This window comes from Synchiropus splendidus, chromosome 1 (genome assembly GCF_027744825.2).
Source record: "Synchiropus splendidus isolate RoL2022-P1 chromosome 1, RoL_Sspl_1.0, whole genome shotgun sequence".
Taxonomy (NCBI): Eukaryota; Metazoa; Chordata; class Actinopteri; order Syngnathiformes; family Callionymidae; genus Synchiropus; species Synchiropus splendidus.
Genome location: NC_071334.1, coordinates 23,150,630 through 23,176,317, shown reverse-complemented (window position 1 = coordinate 23,176,317; position 25,688 = coordinate 23,150,630). Strand labels below are relative to the sequence as shown.

General features: G+C 41.8%; 1 protein-coding gene across 3 annotated transcripts in view; it reads left to right on the top strand.

Moving 5' to 3' along the window:
* nlgn1 (neuroligin 1) overlaps positions 1–25,688 on the top strand; it is a 211,653-nt gene that overhangs the window by 71,032 nt on the left and 114,933 nt on the right. For all 3 annotated transcript variants that reach the window (XM_053855132.1, XM_053855124.1, XM_053855116.1), the window contains one exon: positions 5,826–5,978. In XM_053855132.1, the coding sequence (XP_053711107.1) occupies positions 5,826–5,978 (153 nt within the window). The remainder of the gene's footprint in view (positions 1–5,825; positions 5,979–25,688) is intronic.

Here is a 25,688-nt window from a genome sequence, read left to right as displayed (position 1 = left end):
ATGACAATAAGAACAATAATAATACATTTTATTTGAGGTCATTTTTCACTTGCATCTTTCATGCCAGAAAAAAAGTCAACTTTGATCAAATATTTCCTGAGAAATGGGACCAATTATAGTAGTTCATTTAATTCTTCTATCCAAACATACTCACCAGTGATGGTCTGGTGAAGCTTCATGAAACCAGATCCTCTTTTTCAGGACTCAACAAAAGTCACTTTACAATTGAAGTCAAAAGCTTAATATTACAATGATCCTCACATCACTTGGACCATGCTTCATGGAACTTTGACATGCCAGTCACTAATTCTAGCCAGTGTCACCTTGCCAACATCTTTATCTGCTGCAGCGACCAGTTGACTTAGTCGACAATCTAGGTTATGTTAAAGAGTCAAGAGACAGGTTGAGTTGACTAGCCATGACTCATTGCTCGGGCAACACTAGCCACAGTTAAAGAAACTGAGGCTACCGGAGTATTGCGACTGAAAATGTCGAAAGTGTGGTACAATTTCACAAATGATATATCAAAGGACACACCACCTGTCACACCACCATTCGAGAAATAAAAATTCCAAAATTACGTTTCAAAACAGCATCTAACACGATACAAGCGTTTGAACATTTATATTTGTTTCTTTCACAGTAACAGTTTACAACATTGTAGTCAGACATGTGGCTTGTTTACCTGTACATTTGGTCGCATGTTTACCTGTACATCATATGCTGACTAGTCGACTAATTGTTAAAGTAGTCTGTGGGTAGTCGACTATGAAAATGGTCGCTAGTTGCAGACCTGCTATTGAAAAGGTAATTTTTGGAGATTCCATGAGGCCCATGGTCGCCGATACATATTAAAAATATTAAAGATTGTTTATATTGAATCTTGGATCTTATTGGTTGAAGACTCGCACTACTTTTCAGCACATCTCCACTGGATCCAGATCCCCTTAGCCATGGCTCTGGCAGGATCTATAGGCGTCTGCCGTGAGGGAGAAGGAGCTAATTCAAACATTCTTTTCTCATCCTCCTAAACAAGTTGCGCTTTTAAGGGTGGTGTAAGCGCTGAATGTCCTTGGTAAAACCCTGAGATGAAGCAGTATCCCCTGCAGACTGATTCTGTGCAACTTTAATGACAAGCACAAAGTCTTAATAAGGCACCTCCACTGTATAATGTGACGCAGTAAACAGCAATTACATCCAAATAAGACTCACTACTATCCAAATCCCTTTGATCTCTGCTTTTCTAGAAGCTCTCTCGCGCAAACTCGCTCATAGGATGCTGCGCTGTCAGGGAGATTAGGGACTCACACCATCTATTCATTGAAATCCCACCAATCTTCAAGTATTATCTCAATAAAAGATGCAGGGCAGGAAAATAATCCACTTTAATATAAAGAATCCGCACTAGGGAATGCACACTCACACACGCACATGCACACACTAATAAACACGTTCTGCCCATGCTGAATGGGATCAACTGCTTTTCCCTCCTGGGCAGATCTTGATGCTCTTAACCTTTGAACTTTTGTCGCCTTCCTCATGGAGATGGGGTGAAAACAAGGGCTAACCCTGCCGCCCCTCCATCCATTTCACAATTGCGTTATGCTTTGTGAATCTGCTGTTTGTAATCCTTTTGTGCGACGCATAGAGAAATAAACTGGGAGTGTCCCGGAGAGCCAGGATTTGCTCAAAGCTCCACTGCTTTCTTGTCATTCTATTTTTACAGGATGTCATCTGTGGTCCGTTGTAAGTAGCAGGAGATGCAGCCCTCGCCACCAATATGATCTAGAATACACAAGTAGCATGATTCTGAACAGTGTTTCTTTGAACCTTATATAAATATTCTCCAAAACTTGCCCGTTACAAAAAAGGACCTCCAAGATTGAATCCTGGCTTCTGTGTTTTCAGGGCAGATATCACGTGATCAATCATTGCTGTAGCTCTTCTACTCCTCATGGAAAAAAAAGAAACTTCCTTAGTCAGCCTCACACTTTCTTTGTTTATATGGACCACTCTAATCAGAATGAAATGACCCGATTCGCCTCGGTCTGAATAAATTCAACCGTGAAAGCTCAACAAATAAAACCACTCGCTGAACGTTAAGATCATTATTTTTAATAAAATATTGTGAAAATGAATGTGTTCAACAAAATACAGATACATGGAATAATGCAACATTCTCGGATGGTGGTTTATTGAGAAATGGATCGGGGGAGTGCTGTGGCAGAAGAGTCTCTTCTTCTACTATTCTAGTATCTATCTTGATTTGATCGTACTGCGCATGTCAGAGTAGTTCGGTTCAGGTAACTGCATCTCTGCATGGGAAGGTTAAATCTTTGATCAGAATATATAAATATGTAGACTGAGGAAAAAAGAGCCCTTTTATCCACAGAGTACAAAGCCATTACCAGGGCAGCAGAAAGCTACTATCTCGACAGCAAATCCTGGGTTTGCCCCAGGGCTGCCTCCCGCATAAGCGTAGTCACAACACCTCACCAGGAGGTGTTTGGGCAAATGTGGAGGTGGGTGGAACAAGGGTTGCACCCCGAGCCTCTCCTGGCTGCTTGAGCTGCTCACTTAGAGAGAAAAATCTATCAAAAATCTGCAAGGCTTGATCAATACGCCAAAGCTCGTAGGCAGAGTGAGGTGAGGGTAGGATTGTAAATGTAGATATTTGCCAGCCAGCTCAGCTGTACTTCCTCATGACCAAAGAAGCTGTCTATTGACCTCCTTACGTTTCTCATAAGCCATATACAGTATCTCATTTCCCACTTAATCTAGAAGAATTCCCACATCTCAAGTGTGTTGAAACACATTTCTTGTCTTCAATTAGAATTTTTTTAATGTACTCTAAGGGTTCCCGGCTCTAAAAAGGGAAGTGTATTTCATAACAATTCTGATTTTACGCCAGGCTCAAAACCTCTAATACTGGCTAAACTGAGGAATACACCTGGATCAGTTGGGTGCGCTTATGCCCTTTCATGGTCTCCTGGCACCTCTCTCTTCAAAGTTCTTATCAGCCGTCTGAGAGGCTAAGCATCATCCGCACATTCCTGTACCATAGGTTCGATGAATTCTCTGTTCTGGCTTAGATATTGCAGCACCTGAGGGCATCTCTCAGGGTTGACTCAGAGAAATCCACACTACCTGACTCCCTTTGATCACCGGCCCATCCTCAAGGAAGAGATGTTGTAATCCATGTTTGGCCTGTTAGCTGCACTCTGAACCCACCCCCCTCTGTTCGGTGCAGTGGTCAAATGAGAGCTGTGATTACAGCTCATTTCTAACTCCTCTAAACAAACTTTCATCTTGCTGCCCGCCATGAAACCAGCTCCAGGCTGTGTTGAATCATCTGTTATACAAAATGTATGTTTGACCCGATCAATCGTGGACAGGAATTTCTGATCCAGTCCCGAGTTCAATCTGACACGAGTTTTGTTTTCCGGATGCATCTTTCGTACTTCTCATGGTGCCGCCACCAACAGTCTGTGGTGGGCAATAGAGCGACGGACACATATGGATATGGGATTCTATCAATCAATCGCATATCACTTACTAGTTTTACATTTTCTTGTTTTCGTTGCGAGCTATATGATTTGAGGCTAACCACCGCTCTTAATAGGAAATGACTCAAAATTCATAAATTGACTGTGGAAGATTTAAACATAAATTTAAGTATAAGAATAATGGGATACAGCAGACATTTACAGGAAACGCCCCCACATATAATCTTTAAGCATGTACTATACAGGGACAATGCCTCTCTGCTAAAATAAGACCTCTGCAAAAGGGTCAAATAATACATTGTGCTCTTTGTCAAGTACGGTATACTGAAGAGAAAAAAACGTACATTTTAACATCATTGTACTTACTTTTAGACTTTTCTTTTAATTTCCCAGTGCAAGCATACTTTACTGTTATAAGTAAATAAAAAATAGTATTTGAACAGTGTACTTTAAATGTGTCTATGTGCTCCTACTATATACACTAGGATTCTTTTTGTTAAAATATAATTGGCAGTGTAAGTTCTAAAAACCTTAAATCTTTGTTGTGTTGCTTAGGATAACTCTAGGTGCCATGCGTGAGTGTTTTAAACTTAAATTGCATTGAGTCTACTCTGTTGAAACAACGTCAGGATGATTGGTACTTTTTGTATTTCCAAGGTCCAGCATCCCTCCTTTAAAACCTGTCTTTCTTAAGCAGGATAGGTTGGAACACTAACACATCTACATAACACAAAGTGTTGTGTAGATAATTTGATTTCACTGCAGCTGTTCAGCTCAGAAACTTACCTCAGTGAAGTTAGTAATGTTTAAAACGGCTTAAAAATTATATGCAAACAGGTATTTCTGTCATGCTGCTTCAAAACCAATCTTTTCCTCCAAGGGAATACGCAGTGGAGAGGATGACAGAGATTAGTCTTCAGAAATATCCTGGACGTGCACGTGACACGCGCACTGCCTCCTTTTTTTGATCTGAAAGCTTTTTTAGGGAGAAAGCCTTCTCTGTAGAGGTCAATTATAGAGACGCTTCCTGGGCTACCAGCTGAAAGGCCCTGTGTCCTTGCTATTCTAAAGGAAGGTGCTTTTATAGAAGTCCTCCTCCGTATTAAATTTACCTGCAGAGGATGACTTCATGCAGAATTGTGGCCCACCGTCGGCACTGACACGTGCTAAGTTGATTCAGGGGTGAGAGTTTTCCCCTGAGTGGCAACATTAGATTCACGGTGGAAGAACTTCAAATACGCCGTGGAAAAACTTTCAGACACAAATACTCTCCAGCCGCTTTTCTCACTTCCTCCACCCAGTCAGTGTCTTAGTATCATCTCGTCTCAGAGGTAATGTGTTTCTATTTTCCTGCTTGGTTAATTTTTAATTCCCTGCGGATTCACTGATCTCTCTCCCTGGACCTCCACGTCCCTCCCTGGTAAAACATCAGCGGTGTAAACGACGTTTGCGGCGGCACACACTGATGTCGATAGCGAGGATGCCAGATAAAAGCTCCTCTCTCAAATGCAAAAGATGAAAGGAAAGTCTTATTTTTGAACGTCAGTTGCAGCGCCTTGTCAGATCTCAACAACCCCTTTTTTAAGCCTTCAGCTCAACATGTGTAGAAGAAGTACATCAATCACTGACACCATACAGTACAGAATATTTTCTTCCCCTTGAGGCTCTACATGCAAACACTTGAAGGTGAATTCTTCAGCCTTAAACAGAATTAACCACGTGTTGGAATCGCGCATATTTCCCATGTCGCTGGGGTTGAATTATTCCGTAAGGTTAGCAAGTACAATAAAAAAAAAAAAAAATCTATTCCACCTAGAAGTATTTGCCATAGAAAAATAGTACATGAGTGTGCAGTGAATTAGGTTTGACTTATGGGCTTTCTGTCTTTAACCATAAATAAAACTAAACAAACGAAACTTCAAAACTTGGAAAAACAAAACCGACAAACACATATCAACCTTGACTGTCCGCCTAATAAACTAATGTGCATGAGAAGAAGAATATGCTCAGAATGAAGTCCCAACTTTCATGCGAACACGACTGCCGCTGGTGCGTGCTGACATTCGGTCACTGGAAGGAAAATTGAAACCTGCCATTTGAAATCAATTTCACCATGTAAAATACACAAACACTATCCAAAACCATGTCACCACCCATAGAGAGGATGAATAAACGGTTTGACGGCCGAAACTACCCAGGTCTCCACATTTAACGCCAGTGTCATGTGTCTGAGATGGTAGCATTCAGTTTTCATCTGTGGCTGTCTGCATCCATATGTGATCTAATCACTCTTCCTCTCCCTCATCTCTTCCCCCCCAGACATTAGGGAGAGTGGAAGTCCCAAACCAGTAATGGTTTTCATCCACGGAGGCTCCTACATGGAAGGCACTGGGAATATGTTTGATGGCAGCATCCTGGCCAGCTATGGGAATGTGATTGTCATCACAGTCAACTACCGGCTCGGCGTTCTCGGTAAGAAGCTGCTGAAGCATGTGATCCCAAGCTGAAGTCTGTACGAGTTCATGCTCTGCTGCTGCGACTGATAATTCAAGTCTCCTGCTCACCCTCGACTGCTGGTTTTGTTCCAGAATGTTTGGCTGGTTGTAGTCTATGAATATATTTGGCTTCTCCGTTTGTTTCCGAAGGTTCAATATCATTAATCGGCCTCGGCGTGTTTTCCACTCCTTTGGAGGCATTGTTGTGGATTGACTGCTGCTTCATGATCTGTCGCAAAGATTTCTCTTATATCTCATTTTGGCATTTAATAACAGAGCTCAACCCAGACCGCTTTGGTTCCTTTATATTTACGAGGGGCGTCACTGGCTGCTAGACATTCTTTCTTTGCGCAAGAATTGTTTCTTCTGTCCACTATGAGATTAAGTTGTCATCTCTCACGGTGGAGGCGGTGAATTTCAATGTTGCTGTGTTTTTTTTTTTGTGAAAACCGCTCAAACGCACAGGACTTAATGAGCATTTCACTCCGGTAATAACTTTTTGTCCGCGTGTGTGAGCTTGAGTCACATCTTACCCCACCTGCGTAAATGAATATGTATCCAAGAGTGAACTGGCCAAGGAGGTCAAGGTTTTATCTGAGCGCCCCGCGTGTGCCAAACCTGCAATGTGTGGATTTACTCTCAGTACTCCATCATCTGCTCTTCATTCTATCTCAAAATCCATTTACTCATTATCGAGGGTCACTAGGGAGCTGGACTCAGTCCAGTTTGTAGCTCTGTGTTTATGAACATCACGCTTCATAAACGGCTTTTAATCGAGGGAGAGAACACGATCAATGACTTAGTACAGCAGATGAATCCATGCATAATATGTTTTGATAAAAATAGTAAAACGGAACATGATGCTCGTGGCACAGAATTACAAGACAGATGCCATATTGGCACTGCTTTACTTTATTGCTTCTGATGCCGCATGGTGTGTTACAGCATATACCTCTGGCAAAAACCCAGTCTTTTCTTTGTGTCTGATAGACCTTCACAGTCAAATTTGAGTCACAATGGTATAGTGTCATTGAAAAATATGAACTCTGGCGACGGCCGCTGGACTCAGCCGCTGGACAGTGGTATGTTTTAGAACATATACCAACCATCATTCAAATTAAAAGTGCAGAGGGCTCTCTTTCAGCCAGGTCATCTCATGTTAATTCACTTCAGGTAATAAAACTCTATTACAGTGAGTCCAGTAGAACCTGACCAGGGCAAGGGACACATCTATCATTTGTCTGCACTCATGAGAGCAATGTGAAACCACGATCAAAAGACTCAATTGTTGTCTTTGTTCTGAAGATTTCCAGTTCCATTGGCATTTTTAAAATGTGTAGTTGATATTTCGTTGATTCATTTATTTTCAGTTCTAGCAATGATTTAGTAAAGAGAAATGCCCTATGATTATATTTCTTGTCTCTCAATTTCATTTATAAACCTGTTCATGTTAAGGTCATATGAACATGCCTTCCCTCAATTCAGTTTTATTACTTCCTTATTATTAAATTACATAGATTTTTGGAGCATTGCGCCTGTTTAAAACCCATTTTATAACTGTGGATTTCATTTTTTAAATGTTTTCTTTAAAGGAATGAATCATTTTGCGTTGTATTCATTGATTTGCATCAACAATCTTGACCCTATGTACAGGACTGTACTGCCTGTTTTTCTTCCTTTCCTCCCGCTGTAGTGTGACTTGTATTTCCCATCAAGGTTTCACCTCATTCACCTTAACCTCCTCGCCACACTTATCCTCTTCATGCCCTCACTGCAAAACAGGGACGTCTAAAAACAAGATTAAAAACAACCATTCTGAGCAAATATGTACTTGGAACATGTGGAATAATATGTCCATGAAACATGATAGTTTCACTCGACAAGATTTCTTGAATTGAAATTGAAATAAGTATAATATACTAAATTAATGAATCATCATAATCATTTGAACAGAATTTCCAGCCACAAACCAGAAAAAAAGAGTTCAGTAATAGTTAGTGCAATAGTTATTTTTGATGAGATAGAAGCAAAGTAAAATGTAAAAATCATATTTGAACACTTATTTACCTGGTTTTAAGATTTCCAGTCCATTATTGACATAAAAGACAAGGTTATGCTTGATTTCAGATGTCAGTGAACACCAGAAATTCTTAAAACAAGTTCAATTATTGAATACTTCGAGATTAAGTTTTTTTTTTTTTTAATCTTCTGAAGAACCACATAATTTGCAGTGCTCCTACGAGGCTCTCTTCCTTTTCTTCTCTTGCCTGTGACTTCCATTTTTAACATCCTACATTCAACATGTTGCCCTCCCTGCTCTCTACGTGTCCAAACTGTCTGAGTCTGTCATCTCTAACTCTATTTGGAAGTATTTCTACATGAGCTGTCCCTCTGATACACTTGTTTCTAATCTTGTCCTTCCTACTCACTCCCAATGAAAACCTGAGCATCTTCAACTCTCGTGTCTCTTCTAACTCTGCTTCCTGTCTTCGTGTCAGAGCTACTGTCTCCAAACCAGACATCATGGCAGGTCTCACTACGGTCCTGTGAAGCGCTTCTCATGAACTGTCTTTTCGGATCTGCTCCTTCCTGTTCACTGCTGATTTGAAACACTTGTACGGCGGCCGTCTCCGTACGTAACGTGGATCCTTCCGAACTTTAACTGCCCGCCACTGCTGAAGCACATTCTTCTTGCTAACCCAACAGTTCCCACCTGATTCCTGTGCTTGTTAAAATGATGCACTCTCGGCAACTGCTCTCACTGCAGCAAACAAATACTGATGTCAACACAGTAACCGTGCGTCACTCTTTATATTTCATGATGCAATGGCATTTTGGTGGACTGTATAGTGGCTCACGTGGCTCACGCTGCTATAGTGAATTTGATTAGACACTGACCTTCCTACAGTCCAATCACGCCAAGTGTAACAACGCACAGGATTATTAAAAGAGGCCGGTCATGCATGGGCGGCTGAATAAATTAGTTCATTTATCCTCGAAGAAACACGGCGCCGGGTTCATCTGACTCATTTAAAAGGAAACCACTGTTATCTTTCTTCATTAATAACTTTAAAAAAGGCGGTAATTCATAACAGCAGCTTGTTTCGAGTGTGCGCTTGACCTTAGCCAGCAGCCTGTGCAGCACCCGACTGTTCAGCGCTGGTCAGACAGAAGCTTTAGTCCTCTGCCTGGATCACAGCGGCCAGAGGTTTACAGGAAGCTGTTAGTGTCTTTAAATATGCAGAGCTGCTGAAGCAAAGCTGTATTTATAGTCGGAGGACCAGGGTTGCACTTGGCCGACGGGTGCAATTTCGGTATGTGTGCTTAAGCGTTGGGCTGTTGATGGCACCAATGAGCTGTCAAGGTATCAACTTAAACATAAGCTCTTGTTGCAGTCGGCTGATTTGCAGGAAACTCCAATTAATTAGAAAACTTGATCGCTTAGATACAGACATCAGTGCCTCATGTGGCGAAGGAGAAATAAAAAACACTGGTTTTATCGAGCTGGAAATAAATACAGATTAGCCAGATGGGCTACTAAATTCTGACTAACTGTATTACCAGATAAAATAGCAGGGTGTTGCAATATTTACCAAGATAAACTCAACTGCCATGTTAAAATCCCAAATCATTCCTCCATCTTCTAATATTTTAACTATTTTTGGTGGATAATCGTTCGCATTTTATCCAGTACTTAACTATTGGTTAGACTAAATTGTTCAACACATCACTCCTTATAGCCTCAAGATGAGATATGAGAAAACAGACAGAACAAGAAAATAAGCTCAACTTTTGGCCAGTGAAAGGAAAGGAAACCTAATACAGATGTTGTATATCCAAAGAACTTATTGCTTGTGATGTCTGTGATGTTGTGATGATAAGGATCTTTCAATTTGGCTCAAATATTTGTCATTCTGGTTGTGTGCATTGGTGGTTCGGGAAAGCCTCAGCTGAATCAGCCCATCACAAATCCACTGAATCATCTGGATGTATATTGTGCTATGCAATATTTGGACTGGTGGGGAATAATACAGGCCATCTAATCTAATCTAATGAAAGAGGATTAAAGCAGCCAAACAGACAGACAGAGGAGGAAACTGCTTTGTCAAGCCATACTGCACTTAGCACAGCTGCACATTAGGTGTGACTCTGCTCCTTCACACATTCAAAGAACCAGTGTTAAAGCCTCATCGCTCGCTGCCTTCAAAGCCACTGGTGATGCACGTCTGTTCTTCTGCAACTGTGGGCTCCGTTTCTCTGCTGAAAAGCAACTCATGGTGGACTCTCATAAATGCCACTGCGTTTGCTGGTGTGCGGTCTGCTCCTCTAAAGCTGCCCCTCTTGCAGCGTTGAGTTTGTTTTGGTCCGGCCAAAACCTTTAATCACGCTGATTGATGAGGTGCATTTCCCTGACTCAAACCTTCTCCAAATACCTCCTCCATTCCAGCCATCCATCAGCCATGCAGCCAATTCATCAAGCTGCTGATTGTTTTAAGATATACCTGGCCAGTAAAATATCCATTTCCCTGCCCTCTGGTGCTCCTGCGGCCTCACTGCCATCACTGACTGAAGGGAAGTCAAGAACTGCGCAGCACAACATTAGACCGAATATACGGCAAATGTGAAAATGTACAAATGTAGGGAATACACTTGCCAGCAGTACATGGAATGATCTTCCCCGTGACTATGGCTGGGCGATTGAGCTAGCTCTCCTCCTTGATCACCAGAGGTCACCATGTTCTGAGACCGACCGATATAAACGGAGATGACTGGAAAATGTGCCAGTTCAAAATATAGAATGTGCATTCTCTTGTGCAGGGGTGAGCCCACAGACACCGTCTGACAATAAAATTGAATTCATTCATCCAACTTATCGATTAGACAGGTGCGTGGCGAGTGCTTTATTTTATTTTATTATTTAGTGTTTTTTCTATCAAGTGTCTAACTATTTAAATGATTAGATTTTCTGGAGATATTTAAATAAAACTGGCATTTTGCAAAAAATAAACGATGATGGAATAAATAAATAAATAAATCTTTAAGATCAAACAGTATTGGAAAAAAAATACATCATCTATCCCTACTACGGACAATATTATTTTTCAATCATTTCTAGATGGATAAAACTATATTCAGGGTGTTTAATGAATTATCCATCTGTGTTGTTGTGACAGTCCTTCACCTCTGGATGCCTGGATCTTTTATAGACTTATAGGCGCACGCTTTCATCTTACCCATCCGCTTGGTTCCATCCAGTATACAGCCTGTTTTTCCCTCTAATTGAATGTGCTTGTGCTGTAAAAAGTACTGCAATTATGTCCCTGCTTCTCCGTCCTGAGGGTGTTGCTTGTGATTGGTCGTGACCAAGCTCATTCTCTTGTTCAAAAAGGACCTACGCACGGGTGGCCACTTCCCTTTCACACCTTGGCTTGTGGATGATCTTTTCCTTGAAGCGCAGTAGTTTAGCTCACAGCTTCTTAATTAATATGCAGAAGTATTTTCCAATGAAAAATGGCCTCTATTAACATCACGGATCGAAACAGACTACAGGCTTTATTAACTTGCGTACACAACTTAAGATGCAAGCTACTGCTAATAGGATACTGATAAATGGTATCTTGGAAGGTGGCAAACAAACAAAAAAAAACATCATGTTTGCACCAGATCTATTATTTTCAGATTCAGGGAGATTCACCTTGCGTCCACAGAAAGTCAGAAATTTAATTAAAGGGGACCCAGGCTAATTAATTGGGCAATAAAAATGATTAAATAAGTGAATATTGTTATCAATGTGTGGTGTGCCTCGGTAAACATGGCTTCAGTAGTCATGTGATGGACTCTATAGCATGCATGGGCATGTCTGGTGTCTGCACTCGGCTGTAAACTAACACACCTAACCTTGTCATATGACCTAACACATCGCTGAGCTACTAACTAGAAACGCACTCAGAGAGTGCAGACCTCCGCCAAGTAAGAAGCAAGTAGGTCTCTGTTGTGTCATCAGGGCAGCAAAGACCAATGGGCCATGTATGGCCCTTCCAAAACTCATCTGGGCCATGCCTCACTGTTAAATGATTTCCTATAAAAAATATTGAAATCTATTTGGAGCTTTCTGTGTTGTTGTCCGTGAAGGCATTGACCAAGACGATGACAAACCCTTCTTGGCAGAGGTAGTCACATGTCATGCATGCTCATACGACCAACTGATCCACCTTAAAATATCAAAATGATGACATTAAGCCATTGAGAGCCATTGAGATTTGAACAAATGGTCACGTCATTTTTAGAATTCTTCTGTTTGGTTTGCTGTTTATGTTAAATTGATTGAGAGCAAAGCTTGAATTCCCCCAGATGGAGCTGAAGTGGAAAAGAAAAAATGCTGAATAAAATATCTCCAATGGGTTTCATATTACTCGTAACATCCGACTTACAACCTGCTCGACTTGCGTCCCCCTGTACTTACGACCATGGCCAGCAGATGCCAGCTGATGCTTTAAAAAAAAAAAAAAAAATATTCAATGTCTGGTGACGCGTACGACAGTTACGGCAGTATTCCAGCATCTCACTCTCACACATAGCCATCTACGACTACAGTAGTACCTATTACCCTCGCGTCGACTATTTTGAATGGCATTCGACTTATGTCCAGTTGGTCGGAACCAGTCTCTGTCGTAAGTCGGATGTTACGTGTTACTCTTAAATGGATGGAATTCATTCTTCACACCTCAGTATATGTTAAGGTGACATTTCTTGCTGTCACCGTACATAATTCAGTGTTGTGAGCCTGCCACGTAAAGGGTACTCCAAGTGTGTATCAGAGTTTGTATGTGGGTTGACAGTAGTAACCCTGATCATCCCCTCAATACACGTGTAGTAATGTGGCCAAGTCCAGTCATAGGGCAATTGTGCTGGAGAATGCGCTGAAATGTGGCACATCACCGTCTCACGCTGCTCTCTCTTATTCTATCGACTGACCTGAAGGAGTCTCAGGTCGCCTCGGTCAGGATGCTGCTCCCTTTCTCAGGCTGTCGGCCATCCGTGCGTCCCTGCGAGGAACTCGCTGTGCTAGCTGCAGCCGCGAAATAAAACCATCTTGGACGAGCAGTATAAAAGATGGAGAATCTGAAGGAGAGAACGATGAGGGGAAAATATGATTTAATGCTCAATGGTGATCGTCTAGCCGGCATAAGACGGGCCGTGTGATTGGTTATCAGTGGGAGCCACAAATCAGCTGCAGCCTTCATTTACAGAGGTCAGCGCGGAGCACCATGGTGAGGAGGCGGCTGGGATCAGGGAGGAGGGTTTGGGGGTGTGTGCCTGTGTGCTGGCATGAATGTGAAGCAGCTCTGCATCTTTTAGCAACTATGAAATGCAAATTTCACTTTGTCTATAAATGAAACGGATGACAAAATGATTCCAAAAGACATTAGTCTGGTAAACACATCAGAAACACTAATCAGAAAGGATTCCACTCCCTCCATAAGTACATGCTCAGAGACATGCACTCAAGTGCTTGTTGCTTGGTTACAAAAAAATAGGGAGGTCTCCTCCTGCCTCATTGCTGCTAGTGATGAACATGACCTGCTTGGAGAACCACAGAGGGACCGCTGGTCTTTGGCACATTCTGGCAGGCTCAAGATACCAAAACAGGCAAAATCAAGCCTGAAAACTTGTTTTACTCACTATATCATTTTATATATGGAGGAAAAAAATGAAAGGAAATGACAGAATGATTGCTTTAGTCGGCTCATCATTACTCACCTAAAAGCCAAACTTTCTATTCCTCATCTTCTTCTTGCTTCAAGGTGCGTGCTCGTGTTGCACAAACGGACCATTTGTGATGTATGTTATCGTCGCAAATGTTACAGTTCAATAAGAAAAGTAACAATTAGTACGCATGCATCATCCTCTTTTTTTATGGTTACTGAAACATCACACGTCATGCTGTCTTCTCCTGCCGGGATTGGGATCAGAAAACTTCATATTAAGAAGCGCAGCGTTCTTTTCATCTGAGGCAGCCTGCTGAAATCACAGCACCACTTGTACATATACATTACCATGTTGCCTTCTGGCTCTGCTGCAACGCAAATCCCATAAATCTCTCAAAGGTCACTTCTTTTCTTTTTTTTTTTTTTCCTTCGGCTCCTGCAAGCACTTGTGTTCGTTTGTTTGGATTTTTCCTCCCGAAAGAAATGACGGAACACTAGAGGGGAGCGAGGTTTGCTTACTCCCACCTCAGAAATTGCAACCTTTACCGATGGCAGGTTATAGTAAGAAGGGAAGACCATGGTGTACGTGGTGATGCCTGTATATATTTTCTGAAGAGGTGTGTATTGTCTATAAATAGAGGGTTCGGTTTTGCTGTCATGCGGCAGGAAAAAACAGTTCAACTGTATAAGAAGTGATCCAAGAGGTTAACGTGACCCCTTTATCTGGCAGACAGCACTTGTTTATAATTTAATGATTATTTATTCAGGGTTGCCGTCACTTGAACGAGCATGGTGGTGCGCCAGGCCTTAAATGACAAATGCATTTCAGAAAAAATGGTCTCTTTTTAAAAATGAAACTTTACATGATCAAACGTATTTAAACAAAGTGGAAACATAGAAACAAACATAGCACATCATGGAGGAGGAGATGAACACGACGGTTTTCAGTGTTTTTTTTCACAGAAAAATCCCAAAAGAAACATTATAATGACAGAAGTTGTGCACCCGGCTTGACATATGAAGAGACGCACCACGTGAGGACGGCTGCAGACTGGAGAAGTTTTCATCGTCACCGACTCAGATTTTTTTTTTTCGCCATCATTTCTAAAAATCCTGGCAGAAACCCTGTCAAATAATTTATTTTAGACCATTCCTCGGTGCCATGTGGCCAACATAAAACTCACACCCATCTCCACATTGGGAGTATGTCCCTGTATGCTTGTTAGCTTGGCATATCCTTCTGCTGGGAGCGCTGGCTCTCTTCATCCTCAAGTAAACAAATGTAAGCCTTCCAGGTTCATGTCATCACTCCCGTGTATCTCCCTCTTCTTTGAAGCCTTGATCATTTACATAACAACCTCTATCGTTCATTTCTGAGCGCGCACGTTTGTCTCGTTGCTACATTTCTGATCAGCTAAGCGTGAGCAAAGGTTAGAGGACAGTGCGCTTGCCGCACTCTTGGTTGGCTTGTGCACAATGAATTAATTGATGCTAACTAGCCAAACAACTATTTATTGTCATCAATATGCATCAGCATTATTCAGTGTCCCCTTCAGCACGATGACAGTCAATCTTCAGCTTCCTGTTTTTCCACATATACATTCATTACATATGCTCGAGTGCATCCACAGTCGCGTCCTCGTCTGCTCAAGCATTTCCTTCCGCTATTGTTGTGAAACACGTCTAACCCTAAATGCACTGAAAACACAACATGCCACTTGAAGATTCTGTTACTTTGAGTGTTGAGCTTGAATAAGATGGGAGAAACACAACCTCTGGCATGAAGCGAAAACAGCATACTTGAATTGACCCACTTAAAATTTGTTTACATGGTTAGAGTTTCTTTAAATGACTCATCAAAAGATGAGTGCATCTTCAAATGATGCAAAGAATATTCAGTGTTTCTGCATAAATTTTGTCCTGATCGTCCCATGGTTGAAATCTGTCTGACGTCCATGAGTTTGCGTCAGATGTTTCAGATAGGAACGTAGTATTGAGCCCTAACTGGCAACCCGACAAACCCTGGGGTCTCACTCTCAGTAGTTTATAACGTGGAGAACAAATCTATATCTGCTGGCCTTGCAGCTTTGAACCTGTCCCAGGGGAGCTGTGAAGTGGTGATGGTGTTGACGTGTGCGGGTGTGTGTATTGCCGTCTTCTAACAAACAATTGGATTTTAAGAAAGGGCGTTCGTCTTTCTGCAGAGGCCTTCAATATTATGGCATTTGAGTGTGTGAAGTCTTTAATGGATGCTTCTAACATGCATGCTGTCAATCACTTATGAACAAATGAGTTTTCATGGGGACAGTACTATCAATAGCACTGCTAAATCCTAAATACACACATTAAATTAACATGAAATAATTGTCTGCGCTGCACCTGAGTTTGCTTGGGAACTCGACCACAGTAAATTGTGCGGCAGATCATCTACAAACGGGGCAGGATTTGAGTCCAAAAGGGGTCAAATAATTGGATTAAATACTAAAACAACATTTACATTCCAGATTTGGTGCGCCACTGTGTGTGTTAGTTTGTGTGTTTGTGTATCTGTGTCATTCCGGGTAATAGAGCAACATCTGTTGTGCTGGAGGGCCAGACAGAGCCACAGCCAGGGGTCCATCCCCTGCAGATGACACACTCACTCACACACACGCACAGGTTACTGTCACATATTTTTTGTTTGCGTGTCTGCACCTCCTGTTGTTGTGCTGTAAATCTGTTCACATTTACATTGATGGGACGTGCCTCCCTTGGCGACAGAAATCAAGTCCTTAATGGCATAAATCATCACACCTTAGAGTTTGTTGTGCACACACACACACACACACACGTTTGTATTTCTATCTTAGTGGGTACCACATGTTGACCTAACCATCCAAAACAAATAAACTGGATTATCTTGACCCAGTTATTTTGATGCCTTCATCCTCAAATTGAGTTTTACAATTTTGGTGCCCACATTGCCCTAAGGTCCACATAAGGATAGTGTTCTGTCAGTTATTGGTCCCCACGACTGAGGATCAACCAGACGCAGTCACACAGACACACACACATACTTTTGTATTGCTACCCCTGTGGGGACATTGTGAGGTTTCTCATTGCCATAATGCTTTCCCCAGCCTCTCACCCTTAAACCTAACCCTCCAAAAAACATGGTTAACCTTAACCAGGACTCTGAACCAAACTTAAACCTGATTATAATAACCCAGTTATTTTGAAGTCTTCATCCTCAAATGTCACCTGCAAAAGGTCCCCACGAAGACATAAGTCCCCACGAGGATAGTGTTTGCCAGGAGTTGGTCCCCACAAGGCAGTATAACCAAGCACACACAAATGTTTGTCTTCCTATCTTAGTGAGGACTGTCGTTGACATACATTAACATAACCCTTTCTCCCGCTAAAACAAATGGTGAAACTTAACCTTTACTCTTAACCAAACTAAAACCCAATTATAGTAACCAAAATATTTTGTAGTTTAACCTTCAAAATGAGCCTTGACAAAGTGAGCCAAAATGTCATCACTTTACAAAAAAGATGATTTTAAAACACGTACATGTTCTCACAAAGATAGAAGTACAAGAACACTTGCAACAGGTTTATAATAGACAGGATTGGCACTGGTTTCCAATTTGAAGCGGAAGGTGGTGGAAGTGTAGCTAGTCATCAGGGGTGACATGTGCGTGCGTGCGTGTGTGCGTGTGTGTGTGTGTGTCGTCGTGCAGGTGAGGGGCAGATTGAATCTGAGTTCCATAGTGGTGCTGAGAAGTACCAACTGTTTCTCTGATGAGTGAACAAAATTCAACAGCAGTGCATGGATATCTTCCAATACACTGTGCATTAAAGCTGCTGTTTATTACAGTTTTGGGATGCGTAGAGATGATGTGGATGTTGTTAAACACTATATGGAGTTGCTGAATAAGACAACACGTCTCTGCAAGATTGACATCTGCAACCTTATTGTGTGACGCTCCAATCATTTTACTTGTTATTGCTGTTGTCACAATATTTGAACCTCTTGCTGTGAGGATGTTGAAAATGTTTTGTCAGACCAGAACAACTTGGGACTCGGATCACCATCCCTATGCTGTTCTTTTCTATCCTCTGTAATTACAGAACTCTTTCTGTTCAAGTGACCAGTCCGGTTCTCAGCGCCATTAATCATTAACTTGTTTGTGGTTTGTTGTTGAACATTCTAGTCACAGGATCAGTACTCAAATGACCCAACAAAACCGCCTCTAATTGTGTGGGGTTTTGTCTTTTTCCTTAGCTTCCCAGTTTGAAAGTCAATAACTATCCGGTGGTGGGGACCACTGCAGACTTATCTGACCACAGCTATTGATCTCTTACCAAGAGGTCTGAACTCGTGCTGGATCCTTCTCTCTGCTGAGACTTGTGCTGTTGTATCAGAGTGCAATCTGTGCTATAACATGATTGCTGCTGGATAAGTCGATACGGCCGCACAAAATGTTGGGACGGTGTTACGGCGGGGAATGTAAACAGCAACACACACACTGGGTGGAAAAGTGGTGCTCATTGCTTTCAAAGTGTAAACTTGTACGAAAGTCAAATGAAACGAAGCCCAAACAGAAGATAAATGGAGAAATTTTATTGATACTCACATATTTTTGTAAATACATTTTCAGTATATTTGTTCTGTAGTATGGTCCATATAACTGCCTGTAAGGGTCCACCGTTCAGCTCATGGTTCTTGTGGACAGAATCTCTCAAGGTTCAAGAGAGTTTTTTATCTTGGTGACCTCCAGATCTTGTCTCTCCTTTGTGCAGATGATGTAGTGCTGTCGACTCAATCAGGACGAGACCTCCAATTCTCTTTGGAGTGATCTGCAGCTGAGGTGAAGCAGCCAGAATGAGGATCAACTGAGATTGAGCTCTGCTTCTTAGCAGGAGCAGCAGTGTTGGTAGCTTGGGGTGTTTTTCTCAAGTGCAAAAAGACTTGAGAAGGATGTTGCTGAGTATTAGAAAATAGCTAAAAGAGCTAGTGAAGTAGGAGATGAACCGAAGTGTCCCGTTTCTCTGGGTTCTGCCTTCACCTGTGGTGATGACCTTTATGATAATAGCAAACACAAGTGACTTTTCTCCACAGTTTTCTCCACAGACTCTGCACTTGGTGTGAAGTCTGGTCCCTTTTTAATATGAAGACATGTACACATTTTCCCATCATTTGCCCACAGATACTGAAAGTAGACAGATTTAGAATGGTTATGTAGAGAATGTCGAAAAAGAAAGTCTCTCCTTCAGTCACTTTTGGGACATGGGCTACTGCTGGTGAGGTCCCTTATAAACACAAACTGACAATCACCACTAATCCAATGATACTATCATATCATTACATTCTAAGCTCTACACTGTAAACTGTCCAGGTGGTTAAAAAGGCTGATGGATCTGTACTGTAATACCCACCATATGGTGTGATAGTAGCAGCTCTGTTGTGATGAATCGACTGATATGAAGACTTTGGAACGTGACATGTGGTAGCCTGATGTACATTTTTGTTGTGGTCTTCCTATCTTAGCAAAAATGATGCCGCAACACAAGAACAGACTCTGTCGTCAATAAGAATGATCCTGAGCCAAAAGTAAAAGCACTTAAGAATACCAAAGTTTTAAATCTGGGGGATGATGCTAAAAGAGACCTCTTCTTTGGTGCAGGGAGGAAGACAAGCTCCCTGAGGAGAGTTTTTTTTTTTTTTTTTGTCAGACTCAAAAGTAGGTCTTCTGTGGATTGCAAGGCACACACAGCAACATATGACAAGTTGGACAGCTCCAGACAAGTCTGGAATGCTGTGGCTTCAGTAAGTCAAGAAAAAAAATGATGAGATAAATATATCTGATGGGTACATTCAATCACTGACGTTGCTGCTCTGGACCAACCGGAGCCTCTTATTGCTCACTGCGCACTTGTGTAGGTGTAAAGGGCGATTGCTTTTTTCTTTTCCAGGTGATGACGCCATTGCAGCACAAACATGAGTTCTTCACAGGAGACAATGTGAGCTAGGTATTTTGTTGTTGTCATGGGAACAGGGGACAGTCATTTTCTTTCACCCACACACCATAAGTTCTGCAAAATTAACAATTCTTGCCTTGAGATGGATGAGAGGTGGGTGGTGTATTGTGTGGCGACGGTGGCCCGTGATGAGCAGTTAGATTTCTGATCCCCCCCATTCCCCTGTCTCCTCCCATCATTTCACATTTGTCAAGCTCTCTTGGTTTTGGTGTTTTTAAATGCAATTCTGCCCATTAAAAGTGAACAGTGAAAGATTGTTTTCATTAGCAGCTGACAATAAATGGGATATTTGAGCAGCTGACTGACTTTTCAATTTCACATCTCAGTCATCAGGTTGGTGCGAGCCGGTGGGAGGAGAGATGAGGAAACGGGGAGGAGAAAATGAAGCGAGTAAAAGAGGGCAAAGCCGTGATTCACTGAATGTTAACACGGTTTAATTGGAGTTGAAATGGTAACACTTGACAGAGAGTCTCCTCTGCTGAATGCCAAAGAAAATAAGCTGCCCGCTGGACGTGGCTGACGTTATGTGGTTGTTGATCAGAAGCAGCACATGCTCCAAAAATAAGTAGGCATCACTGATTTATCATGAAATGGTTGTTCATTTTCGTGGGATGAATAAATCTGCTGTGTTGCTTGTGTCATGCTGGTCGATCGGTGTCACATGGCCCCAATATGGCACACAAACACATCTCGGTAACTCTGACATTTTCAACAGCTACAAATGCTGGAAACCCAGGTTCTCTTGCCTGTGATCTAGTAATTTAGAAATGTCAAACTCATCAATCACCTCCTCCTCGACTCATTAAATAATCACTCATTTTCAACCAAACAATGGGATTCTGCTTGTTCTTTAGCTTACAGCATTGAAATTTGCTTTCATTTCTCTCGTGTTTCTCCATGTCCTTCTTCTCCTGTGGATTTCTTAATTTCCCTTGTGTTTCAAATGGCCTCAAACACACCAGATGAAAAAGTCTGATTTTGAAGGTTTCATGTTGTGTCTGTCTTTGCATGTACGTGTGAATGTCAACTGTCTCTGAGCATTATTGTCGCCATAGTTTCATCTTTCTTTTCACTCTCACCTGGATTTTCCTTTCCTTTTATTTCCTTTTACAATGATTTCTTGGACTACACACAAACCAGGAATGTGTCGTCCGCACGGTCTGCAAATCTCATGTCCACTGATGGTGTTAAAATAGTGAATAACCAGAGTTTGGACCGAATGAGATCCAGAGACATTAGAGTGTGTGGTTGGTTTAAGTCTGAAATTAATCTCACTGGAAACCATGTTGTTCTCTAAATTAGGCAGTTTTAAGTAATTGAGTTGATGGTAGATATGCATTTTTCTCCATTGAAAAGTGTTTTGAGTTGGTGAGGATGTGAGGGAGGTGTCGAGATAAAGAAATGGGGGCAGTAACTGAGACTGCTGGTTCGTTCTGTGCTGGGTCCTTGGTGGTGAGGTCAGGAGGTTGGGTTTCCAAAAAGGATTGTGCCATTGGAGGACTTTGCTGAGGTAAGGACGGCTTTATGAGTGATGAGGAAGATTTTAAATCGGTTGCCTTGTTTGACTGAAAGCCAGGGGAGGGTTTGGAGGACTGGGTTTCAGAATGAGGCATTGAATTGTTTCTTCATTGTATCATCGCTCTAAAACAAGACATGGCCTCTCTTGCTTCTTTTGTGTATGAAGTGCCGCTTGTTTGCTTCAAATGGCTTTCTCATGTTACAGGCCTTCCTAAATATTGCTTCCAAAAAGAACACTTGGCCTCTGAGTACTACAGAGGCCAAGGATTTCTTCAATATTCAATAAAAACACAGATGACTTTCTGTAATAATTGTGGTTGTTATTGAAGAATACAGATAACATTCTCCATTTTTTTTCCCCCCAGTATTTGGTAGCGCTGTTATGATCAATAAGTAGCTAGAAAGGTCACTTGTTTCTGGGACGGACGGCGATGCTGAGACAGCTCTTCAATTCCCATCTACAGCGATACATTTTCTATTTTCACCTTTCAGTGGGAGCAGCCTGCTTCGTTCTCCTCTCTGTGCCTCTCCCGTTTAATTCTCAACCATCACTGTGTGTATTATGCTGCATTCCTATCTCGCCAACAGCTATGAAAATAACATTCGGGATAATCCGTTATTTTGGCTTTTGATATCGTAAATATTTCTGCTTAACTACGTTCCTCCTCACTGTCTGCCTCCCCTGCAGCCATCCAACAGTTTATACCAGAGGTGGGCCACACTCTTTCTGTTCACTCACTTACAAATGACCAAGTCACCATAAAATGCTAAACCAGTAATTACCAGTAATAACCAGTGTTCATTATTTTTTCTCTCTCTGCAGCAGGCTCAGTAAAAAAGGCAATAATTTGCCAGCAGAGACCCAGACGCAGAGCATCGTCCAACAAGATATTGAAAAAATGTAACGTTGGAAAAGAAAAAAAATGAAACGGTTTACTGAAGACCACCGTGACAGAAAGGCAAGCAGTTGTTACCTCTGGTGTTTCTTTGAAAGAGTTTTTCAGGATTTTGTGCCGCATTTTCAGTGACGCAATGGTTGATCCACCATCCGCCGGCTGATTGTTCATATGCACTGATCCACTTTCAAATATGGTGTGAACGATGATGTTGTTGGACGTAAGACTGTGTCGACACTGAATGGTGCTGAATACTGTTGTTCAACACTTCAGGAGGCAAAGCTCCGCTCACCTGTTTTGCCAAGGTTACATGGTTTTTAAGAAGGAGGGATGTCAGTCTGTGTCGTGGGTTTGCACAGACAGTGGGATGTGTAGCCTGCTGTGCATCCCAGATTTGTGTCTCTCTATGGAATTTTCCAAATACTGCCCTAGTTTGTGTTAAACAGAACAAAACTCATGATTCTGAAGGCATGCAGTTTTTTTTTATTTCGGCTGGGTTGTGTGCTGATTTTACATGTTACCAAAAACCTGGCACTGAACTTAATATCGACAGACATTGACATGAGAGAGGGATCAGCGTTGTGATCACCTGCTTAATGCTCCACCACACAACCAAATAATCTGTGTGGAATTTTGTTTCTTTGAGTTCTTTGTGATGTGAGAGAATAATCGTTTGTTAGCAACATCACACCTGCTTGTGACTGGCTTCTTGGATGTGCAGGCGATTTAACTGTTATGTCTGTAGCACGTCAGTGTTCACAATAATCTGCTACTTCTTATCATGAAGTGGAAGCTGAAGATTTTATGTTAATCTTTACCACAAGATGAATGGTTGTTGCCGAATGAGCTCTACTCTGTAGTCCGCTAGTTATCGTTGTGAAGCGACAACTATTGGGGGTGGGAGGGATCAGCTATAAAGACAGCAACATGGATCCGGCATTTCCAAAAGTATTCACTCTGGGACCTGGTTTCTAAAAGCATTGGATATGGACGCAGGGACTGTCAACGCTGTATGCGTGTGGATGAAAGGCAGATCTGTCATGGAGCTTGAGCGGATACAGCCCTTTCTGTCTCTTTGTGGACCAGGAGGTGCATAAGTCCAAATCAAGTCACGAGTCACTGACGTTCAAGTGGAGTCGCAAGTTCAGTCCCCAAATTAATGACTGGAGTCACAATCCAGTCCAAGACATGTGACTCAAATCCACGCCTCTACTTTCAAAAATAGATTCAGTATCTGTTTTGTAGCGCAAAACCAACAATCGCATTGATGCCTGATGCATAATTGAAACCATAAACTATCACTAGAGGTCACAGGTCACAGTGAAGTGGAAAGTTAAAATTGATCCTGGTTATTCCTGCAATATGTGAAGATGTCATCCATGGTTTCTGTGTGAGAGGACAAGTCACTGCAGAGTAACTATCAATATTTTGCAACTTTTTTGATTTAACAAAATGTGTGCCTTAGTTCTGTATGTTCTGCTGGTGTTTCGCTCTCTGTCTTTGATGCATGTGGCAGGTTGTTTGAAAGAGACATGACAGCTTGTATGTGTGTGTGTGTATCTACGTGGGCGCGTGTGTGGATGTGCATGGAAGTTGGTGTGTGAGCACTTGTGTATTGACGGCTGCAGATTGGTGTGAATGCACAGAGAGAACAGTCTATTCCCTTCAGTATGAGGCAGAGGCAGCATCCATCACGGCTGACACGGAGGGGGGAGGATGGCTGCTGTGGGTGTGTGCGTTTCATTAAAACAGGAAATGATCAGTTATAGGTTGTGCACTGCTGTGTTTTCAACTTCAAGTTCAAGTCAAAGGATAGTTCAATAATAAGAGACTACAGGATGAGCAAACTCTTCTGTTGCCTTGGTCAACCATCTTACAGTAATGTTCCTTTTGGTGATACATATTCATGTGTTTAGTATTCTTAAATCTTTGCTTGGACTCCTCTGTATCTGCCGTGTGTGTGTGTGTGTTTGTTTTCAAATATCTGCGTTCATCCTCCTGTTTTCACATTTTATGCTGCTTCTCTTGACTTGGCCTGTGTTCTTTTTTAAATAAGTTGTGTTGTTGCATGAGCTTGATAATATTAATGTGTCAATGTTAAGGCGTGAATTGTTTAGAGGTACTGTGGGTCTGAAATAAATTGTGTGTCGTTATGCGCCATGGAAGTCCAAGATTTTGTGCCTTATTTTCGTCTCAAAGCGAGAGCGCTAGCCATGTAAGTGTGCTGCCTTTAAACGGCCTTTTCGAGTACAGTTTACAGTGACTGAAAAACAACGTGCACACACTCCGGCGAACCTCCTCCCCCACCCACTGGCCAAGCAGCTTCCTTGTTTTTATCTGATTAGAAGCAGAGTTATAACTCCTTCTGACCGATCTTTATAGTTGTCGATGCTATTTACAGTGGCTGGTTTATATGTGCCCCGTGCACATCCAGTTAGGGCAGAGGATTGATTAGAAGGGGCGTGCACACACAGAATTTCAGTGAATGTCCCAATGAACCTCAGCGTGACCTTACAGAAGGAATAAAGCAGCCCTACCTTGAAGTAGTCCTCATTCCCGTGAAGTGCGCTCTGTTTCTCTTGGATATCTGCTCCTCTTTAAAGATGTTTTTCTGTGCAGAATGTTTCAAATTTTTCATCAACCAATTCTTAATGAGAGAGAGTTTCTATTTTCAAAGCCTTGCAGGACTGTATTTACGTAAGCAGTGAAACGTTGGTCAAAGTCTTTGAAACTGGACTCGCCCAAATGTTCCTCCTAACAGAAAATCGTTGACCTAGTTGTGGCAGAGCCTGCAATTGAGTCTTCAACGTTCAGACTCTGAGGATGGAGCAGGAGAGAACGATAGCGACTCCGCGTTGATTTAGCCTCTTACTTGAAAAGCTTGCACAGACGATAATAGGGGACTTGGCTAACGGTATAGAGATCTGAATGAAGCAGGCCTAGTCGACGCTCTACTTGACCACCACTATCTATTCCAGTTCTGATTTCCCCTAATCTCTCCTCCGATGCTCAAGTGACTGTGAAATAGGCTTGAAGAACTGACCCACTCCCACCTCTTCAAAGATGGCTGTCAGCATAGCAATGTGCTACGGCATCTTGGAGTGAGCCGTGATCCCACTTCTTGACACCATAAGACTATTGCGCTGAATAGTATCGTTTTGTTTATGATACTTAAGCCCTGTTTAGCGTTTACCTGGGCAACAGGTAATAGCGCTGCAAGAGCCACCAGTTGGTTCGAAAACCAAAGTCGGAGATTGAGATCAGTTTTTAATAATAAACAGCTTTTTGATATTATAAGTTGAAATTATGGCAATATTGTTTTAAGTTAAACTTAATAAATAATAATGTGTATTCAAAAATCATAAGATTTAAGCATAGAATTTAATGATTTGTAACGCAACCTACATTGTCAAAATAGTATTCAAAAGATGTGTGAACGCATTAAAAGATATACATTGACATGTTAATGCAGCTGTATGATATTTAGTTTTCTTTAAGAATTAATTAAAGCAAGGAGAATTATTTTGTTTATTTTCAAAA